The sequence below is a fragment of the Sorghum bicolor genome, chromosome 1, assembly GCF_000003195.3.
Source record: "Sorghum bicolor cultivar BTx623 chromosome 1, Sorghum_bicolor_NCBIv3, whole genome shotgun sequence".
Lineage (NCBI taxonomy): Eukaryota > Viridiplantae > Streptophyta > Magnoliopsida > Poales > Poaceae > Sorghum > Sorghum bicolor.
In genome coordinates, this window is record NC_012870.2 from 26,256,461 (window position 1) to 26,264,833 (window position 8,373).

Genomic DNA, 8,373 nt, shown 5'->3' on the forward strand with positions numbered 1-8,373 from the left:
AATTAAATTAACATAGTTTTTTCACCCCGTAGCAAGTATTGCAATAAGTACAATGTTGTTATGTTTAATGGACATAGTACGTTTTAAAAGTATTCTCCCAAGAGATAAATCTCAAGTAACCAAGAACATTCCACCTTGAGTATATGTCTAAAAAATCATACTACTCCTTAGCTAGTCACTAGATGCAAATCATATGCATGGGTCGTGATTCCGTGAAGAACAGTTTCACAAAAAAAATATAATCACATTACCATGAGACCGTATGAATATTGACCCATACTAGAATAGGTATTTATTTTAAAATAACAGAAGAAATATTTTTATTTGAGTTACTTGAGACGATGCTAGTACTGTATTCCAAAACGAACCGATGAACAGAGGAGGGCCTACAAGTCTGGTGCCACCTCGGACAGCATGCGGATAAGAACAAACACGTAGGCCGCCACGCCATCGAACCGTCCACGTCGGCTTCCTCCGCTGCTTTAAAACCGGTCCCCTCCCCCTCGTCCTCTATACTCCTCTTCCCCCCGCCCCTGCAATTCATTCGCACCCAAAAAAATCGAGCCGATCGAAAAAACCCTAACCGCTGCGATCGAATCGAATCATCCAGGGGCCGCAGCAGAGCCCGACGAGGCCATGTCTCCGGCAACCGCCGCCATCCCCTCCCAAGATCGCTTCCCCTGGTGATACGTACGACTCGTGCCGCTCATTTCTTTGCCTTGGGATATAGTATATGAGGGCCGCTGCGACCGATCCGCCGGCGAGGTCGATGCTGAAGCGGCTGTTCGATCGCCAGCTCCTGCGGATCTCGCCAGCGGATCGTCTACCGTCGGCGGATGCCGGGGAGAAGGATGACGCGGAGCCGAGCTCCGTGTGCCTGGACGGCATGGTGCGCAGCTTCATGGAGGACGGCGTCGGCGGCGGCGACAAGGCCGGGCACGGCGGCCGGTACTGCAACTGCTTCCACGGAGGCGATAATTCGGATGACGAGGAGGACGACGAAGCGGCGGCGGCCTCGGACGTCGCCGAGACGATCAAGGTTGGTACGCTAGTAGCACACCTCGCTCGCTCGGCAAGTGATTTGATTTCTAAGTCTAACCGTGTCGCTCGCGCCGCCGTGGTCGATCAGGGCCTCGTCCACTGCGCTACGCTTCGGGAGCGCAACCTCCTCGCCGACGTGTGCGCGCACCTGGAGCGGCACCGCGCGGCGGGGGCGCGCCGGCGCGACCTGCTCCGCCTGGTGGCCTCGTCGCTCCGCGCCGCGGGGCACGACGCCGCCGTCTGCGTCTCCCGCTGGGACAAGTCCCCGTCGCACCCGGCGGGTGAGCACGCGTACATCGACGTGCTCCTCCCGGCGGCGTCCGACCGCGGCGCGTGCGAGCGCGTCCTGGTGGACGCGGACTTCCGGTCGGCGTTCGAGGTGGCGCGCCCCACCAAGGCGTACCGCGCCCTGCTGCAGCGCCTGCCGCCCGTGTTCGTGGGCAAGGACGACAGGCTCCGCCTCCTCGTCGCCGCGGCCGCCGCCGCCGCCCGCGCCAGCCTCAGGAAGCGCGGACTCCACCTCCCGCCCTGGCGTAAGCCCGAGTACATGCGCGCCAAGTGGCTCTCCCCCTACGAACGCGAGGCTCCGCCGGCCGACGCCGCCGCGGGCGAGGAGAAGGACGACGGGGAGGGACCCGGAACCGGAACCGGAACCGCCGCGTGACGACAGGGCTCTCTTGCCATTTTTGTCTTGGAGGAGGGTCTAGCTGCAAAAGCTAGAAATCTCGTCAAAATTTAACTTTTAATTTTGGTGGGGTGGTACGTAATTTGGACTGCCATGTGATGAGTGAGGTTATTAGTGCAGCGCGAAATGAAGGCGAGAGGTATGTAGTGTAGTGCTAGTTTTTTTTAGGAAGAGAAGTAGTAAAAGAAAATATCGGATTAGCGTCCACTTTTGGTAATGATGTTTGTTTGTGTAGTGATAAAACTTGCGAAGATGTGATTTGATTATTATTATTATTATTATTATATATACTAAAAACCCAGTGAAAATTGCCAGTTTTAACGGCTGTAAAAGCTTGCACACTCTTGGATTCTCAGATCTACTACAACCAAAATTGAGCACCGCACAAATTACATATTACAGACTGTGTGTTGTTTTCTGAAAGGGACAAACTGAGTTTACCTGGACAAGAAAAAGTAGCCTGTCCTCAATAGTATAATCATTTGATTTGGCATATTTCTTTGGTTTTTAACCGGAAGAGAAAGAGATTACATTTCTCTGACTTTTAGCTTGCAATTTGCAGACTTAGCTTGGGAGGTATGTTGATTGAATGGAAGGAAAATCTTCTGGTTCAACTGTTGTGCACGCAATGCTAACTGGATGCCTATATATATAAATATAGCAATAATAAACAAACCCTGCCATGAGATACTGCCTTTCAATTATATTATGTATAAATAAAAATATGTATAAATAAAAATATAAAGGCCAATTGGGTGTTAGTAGATGCAATTCTTCTGAATTCCAGATTAGGTTGTTGAACTGTCGCCTGGCATATGCTCTGAAATAAAAAATAATATTCTCCAACCTCTCTTGATAAATAAATAAATAAATAAGTAAGTGGATAAATGTAAGAAAAATCCAAGGTGGTTGTACTGTGCAAGGCACCCAGCAGGGCAGACCCAGCCCAGGTGCCGGTTGTTGCAAGGTAAAGGGCGACAGCCGCAAGTGGCAAATATTTATCCACGCCCCCATTCTGGAGGTTCCCTCTAATTTACCAGTATTATCAGTAGACGTCAAAAAAAAAAAACAAAACTGTGTGGATCGGATGGGGTCCCTAAACTTTTTATAAATTTTAGTTGATAATTTGGGCGCCTAATCCAATCCAAATCTGGATCAAAAGATGTACTGCACTGCCACTGCCACGGCGCCAGGGCTGGTAGTACTACGATAGATTCTCTGCCTCTCTGCAGCTTGTGAGGAAGGCGCCAAAATGGAGTTTTCGCCGGTTTCTCCCTCTTATTTGTGTGGCAAACGAAGCAAATTAATGAGCGTTTGATATTATTTATCTTTCTTGTTTCCGGTCAAATTGGCAGAAGAAATTTCGAGAGTTTTCCTGTAGAAGCTCTGGGCTCACTTGGAAGAGTTCATTCTTCCTCCTGACGCTGACGTGCTCTTTGAGAGAAATGATTTGTGGCTGAAATTAATTCTCTAGGATCCGCTAAGGAATTGTTTGGCAGCCCTCACTTCTGCTCAACCAAATAACAAAAAAAGAATTACATAGATTCTAATAAAACTAGACAAGAATTACTTCTCAATTTACATTAAAAGACGGCTAAGCTAAATTTAGGAGAAACCTTGCTAAACAATTTTATGACGAGAAGAGATTCTACGTAGATTTTGTGAAGTGGTTCTCTTGATCTGTACTAAAACTTGCGATAGTAGTATCCTACCAAGTTGCTTTGATTTGATACTAATCCTATTCTAAATTTCATAATATTTGATCCTACACAAAATTCCATAATATCTCGTTCCAAAATACTTTACGAGAACAGATATAATTAAGTTGTTTTCCAAGTAATTCCACTCAAATGTAAAAAGAGTTGGCCACTGTCACACCCTGGCTTTAAAAATAAGACCAGAGTCGTCATATGTGTGCCCAGGAAGTCCACACATATAACCAAAGAATAGAAATATCAGAATCAATGTTATATATAGCGGTAAACATATTTATAATAACACTTACAAAACATCAGAGTACGCGGAAAGAGTAGCTAAACTTCTTAGGCTCCATTCTTCTCAGGGACGGTTGACTGGGGGCTCCGTACGCCAAGCACTTCTGATAAGCTTCTAGAAAACTCCATAGCATCTATGTCCTTCTTCTGAGCAGCACTTTACTACACACTGGGGTGTGGGGGAAATGGCAAGGGTGAGTTCATGTCGAACTCAGCAAGCACAGACGAAAAGTAATGACATGCAAGACTTAAAACAAGATAAAGCTGACTTGGTTTGACTGCGGTAGCATTTTAGTTGATCACTTTTAATTATGACTATTATTAGAACAACCTACTACTAATTATGAGTAGCATAGACCCAACCCTTAATTAGTGTAAGTAGTAATTAGCATCTTTTAAATGACTATCCTAATAATTATAGTAGTCCAGGGATTAACCCTAATTATTAACACAGGATAGCAATCCTGCCAACACGGAATAGCCATTCCGCCAAAACACGAGGTAGCAACCTCGCCAAGCTCCATCTCCAAGTATCCAGTGAATCCAATTTGCTCATCAAGTGAGGGTCTGGGCCGCTCGTGACCGTGAGCATGGCTGATATATCAGTTTTACACTCTGCAGAGGTGTGCACGTTCACTCCAAGTCGTGATTCCCATTTGCCCGGGGTCATGACTCCCCAAAACACTGCCAAGGTGAGCAGGCAGGGTCTCACTACGAGACCTTTCACAGGGTCCAACTAATAGGATGCCACTCGCAAGTTTTCGCCGGGGTGCTCGACAGTCGATACCCATAGCCATGGCGTACCGATCAACCGACAACTTAATATTCATTACCCAAGTTACTTCCTCACGCCTACCCGGAAAGTAACACCCTACTAGTGGAGGTCCTGCTAATTAGTCAAGCCAGAGCCATATAGCTTGGAGCTGCACTGTATGTCCCAGGGGGCCGCTCCCTGACTAAGTCCTTACGGAGAGCAGAGACGGGTATGCCCGGCAAACCGGACCACCAACAGTACCCGCTCTCTCTGTCACCACCATCATCACGATGCTCGTAAGCATCCAACATCGCCATCACCGCAGTGACCAAAGGTTCAGCACAGTTTAAGCATCAAGTTGAGTAGAGATCATTACTTGTTTAGGCTTATGTATAAGATGAGTAGAGCAGCTAAGCAAACCTAGTATAGCCTAGTCTACCCATATACATAACCCCAGGTGAACAATGAATAGTAAGTAAAGCTAGTCATGTCCTTAGGGTTTGCATTCATTGGACACATGCATGTAAAGTAAATGACATTAATGAGTAGGTTCAAAATGATCAAACGGTGTCTGCACTTGCTTTTATTCCCAGTGTATAACTGCTCATAATTCTTTGGCTTCTATCTTCTGATCTTTAGCTTCTACTGCAACTGTCGGTCCTCAGCTCCTGGTCTTCACTGTTGACGATCCACACTTCTACTCGAAGCAACCAAGTAACACAAACAGACAAACAAACAATCACGACTAAGAACAAGCATTATTCAAAAGAAGAGCTTAGAAAGAGCGCATTAAACGACACGGCTTGATGCTACGATCGAGACAACGCAAGAACAATTGAGAATGGAGCTATAGTTAATTGGACACGACTTTAGAGGTTCGAAGTGCAACGAAGAAGACCAACTATTCGCTTGATCTATTTTATTTGATGAAAAGAGGTGATAGACTTTTTAGAGAAACAACTCAAAAAGTGGAATTAAACAAATTATAATTATAAAAAGATGAAGTATAGTTCTAGTCATACTCTATTTATAAATAATTATAGAAATTATTTAAACTATTTTAGCATTCAAAGCTTAGAGAATATAAAACGAGTGAGAACAACTTAATTAGAATCACTATTTATTTTCAAAGTTGAGCTGAGCAAGTCATAATTAACAAGGCATTTATGTTGATATTATATAATTAATATGATTTATGAAAGATCGGAGATAAACCTAAACTACTTTAAATTCAAAAAGACGTTGAACAAATACTAATCAAAATTATCTAAAACAACTTTATATGATCATATTTAAACAAGGCAAATTAATAATTGATAAATACACATTTAAGTTGACAAGTAGTTATAAAAAGATTAATATTTTCATATGTTACTTTTATTTAGAAACAAATATGTGCAATCATTAATCAAATTATGTTGAATTATAAAAACCAGAGTTAAACTTTAGTTATATTTTAATTGTAGATGATTATATATAATTTAAGCCATTTACGTCTTTGTAATTTTAGAAACATAAAGCAAGTGAGAGCAACTAATCAAATCCTAACATGTGTCGCATTTATACTAAACAAGTTATAACTAATAAAGAATCATTTAAGTTGATATTAATAATGTTACCATTTATTTATTTATAAAAGATCTAAATTATAAATATAAGTTACTTTTAATCCAAAAAGACATTAGATAAATATTAACCAGATTAATTACATGGTTCATATTTAACTAAACAAACTATAATTAATAAAGACACACTAAAGTTGATGTTAATCAAGTTTATTATCCATAAGAGATTGGAGATAAACCTAAATTACTTTTAATTAATTAAAAGAGGCGCTCAATAAAATTTAATCAAATTAATATTTAAATTATAAATTTCAAACATGTGAGACTTGCTAAACACCACCATTAACATATAGGTTTGGTCGACACGATCTCACACAACGAGAACCAAAATACAACCCTAGGTGGCTTTTAATTAGAAAGTTATAAAATAAATATTAAACAAATTATATTTAAATTAATAATAAATTTATAAACGAGTCACATAATAAGTGTTTGCGCTACTGCATAGAACACAACGACACGAATCTAACACGACTAGAACGACTCGAATCGGAATCAGAATGATTAAATGATAAAGAATTAAAGGACAGTGGCAAACTTGTAAATACCCTTTCTCCTACCTCTGTTCATGTTCGTCACGAACGCAACCACCAGGCTGAGTTGCTGCAAGGCGCAGGGAAGAGGAGAGGCTCCAGCAGGGGCCTAGGCGTCCGGTTGAGTGGCACGGGGCTGTGCAGCGCAAGAGCCACGTGGGCTGGGGCAGGGGAGGCTCGACGTCTACTACCATGGCTGAGCAGCGACAGACGGCGGCGGCGTTGCTGCTTGCAGCGTGACGCGTGGGACGAGTGGCGAGACGTGAGGCCATGGGCACAGGGCGGCTTCACGGGGCTAGCTGCAGGCGCAGGGTTGCCGGTGGTAGCGCACAAGGTCACGGTGGCCGGAAACGAAGAAGATGGTTGCGTCCATGGAGCTTTTCACCGGAAAAGAGAAAGAAGAGATTAGGGAAACGAACGGATACGGATTCACGAAAGGAACGGCGTGCCGGTGTAGAGAAGATCGAGACGAACCTGAAGGTGGTGACGGTTTTCGCAGGGGACGACGGAGACGGCCGGAAAAGCTCGCCGAACTTTCACCGGAGAAGTTCGCCGGAAGTGAGATCCAAAACTTCGGCGATGGATCTGCGGGGATACGAGCGGCGGCTCGGAATAAGGGTTGTACTTCTGGAATCAGCGCGTCGAGGGCTACGTCGGCATATATATAGGTCTAGGGTTTGAAAAAGTTTCGGAATTTCTTAATTTTGGGATTTTAAAATAAATCATTTTCACTTCCAAAATAATTCCAGAAAAAGCTGAAATCATTTTAAATCCCTGAAAAATATTTCCAAAATTCTAAAAATAAAAGGAAAACTTTTAGAGATATTTTGAGAGTTGATCAATCTAGATAAAGTTTTTGGTGTCCATGAAAAAGAATTTTAGAGCGTCCAAAAATTATATTTTTGCTCCAAGAAAATGGGAAAAAGTCCTGGAAAAGTTTGAAAATTCTCGGAAAGGATCGATAGTGTCTAAACATGTTTTTTTTAAATCTTAGCACACACAAAAACAATAAACTCAAGTAATAGACAAGCATCACATCAACTAAAGCTCATCTAATTAATTCCAAAATATTTGAAAAGCACCATTTTTCTTCTATAAAAATATATAGAAATCTAAACTATTGTTGGCAAATTTTATCCACATATTAAAACCCTTTATTTTTTTATTGATTTATAATAACAACCCAAAATAGAAATTTTGGGGTGTTATAGCCACTTAGATTTATTTCTAACCATCGGCAGATCAAATCGCCGGAGGTATCATTGTGACGGCCCCGATCTTGCCTAGTCCAACCGTTTCCTCCCACTGCCCTGCCGCACGATGCTACCGGTGCACCCTCTACCTCCGCCACTACCCTCACGCGTGGCACCAACATTATTTGGTCCGGTCTTATTTTTCTTCTAAATTAAACCTACCGGAGTGAGAGAAGAGAAACCATTCAGCACAAAAATCCTAACCAAAAGCTAATCGAACAACAAAGAGCTTTAGTCGTGTGCTAATTAATCAGATGTCTCAAAAAAAAATCAAGTGTTTGATTGCTCCAGAACACACGAAATCATTTACCAATCTCCTAGGAAAAAGAAAATGATTCTACTTTTAGGCCTTGTTTGGATGTAAAAAGTTTTTGGGTTTTGACACTGTAGCATTTTCGTTTTTATTTGACAAACATTGTCTAATTATGGAGTAACTAGGCTTAAAATATTCGTCTCATGATTTACAGATAAACTGTGTAATTAGTTAT

General features: G+C 42.6%; 1 protein-coding gene and 1 long non-coding RNA gene across 2 annotated transcripts; one reads left to right on the top strand and one right to left on the bottom strand.

Moving 5' to 3' along the window:
* On the top strand, positions 499-2,047 carry LOC8064911. Its single transcript, XM_002464572.2, has 2 exons — positions 499-1,039; positions 1,130-2,047. Exons 1-2 carry the CDS (start codon positions 734-736, stop codon positions 1,703-1,705), a joined length of 882 nt encoding a protein of 293 aa, XP_002464617.1. The 5' UTR covers positions 499-733; the 3' UTR covers positions 1,706-2,047.
* On the bottom strand, positions 4,999-7,284 carry LOC110431779. Its single transcript, XR_002449201.1, has 3 exons — positions 7,107-7,284; positions 6,660-7,009; positions 4,999-5,171 (listed from the first exon to the last, which is right to left on the bottom strand). It is a non-coding gene; the product is annotated as an uncharacterized LOC110431779 (long non-coding RNA).

Bases quoted from the DNA above. Each gene is read 5' to 3' on its own strand.
- LOC8064911 (XM_002464572.2), top strand. From the start codon at position 734: ATGAGGGCCGCTGCGACCGATCCGCCGGCGAGGTCGATGCTGAAGCGG. The intron at 1,040-1,129 runs GTTGGTACGCTA...GTGGTCGATCAG, and splicing joins ACGTCGCCGAGACGATCAAG to GGCCTCGTCCACTGCGCTAC.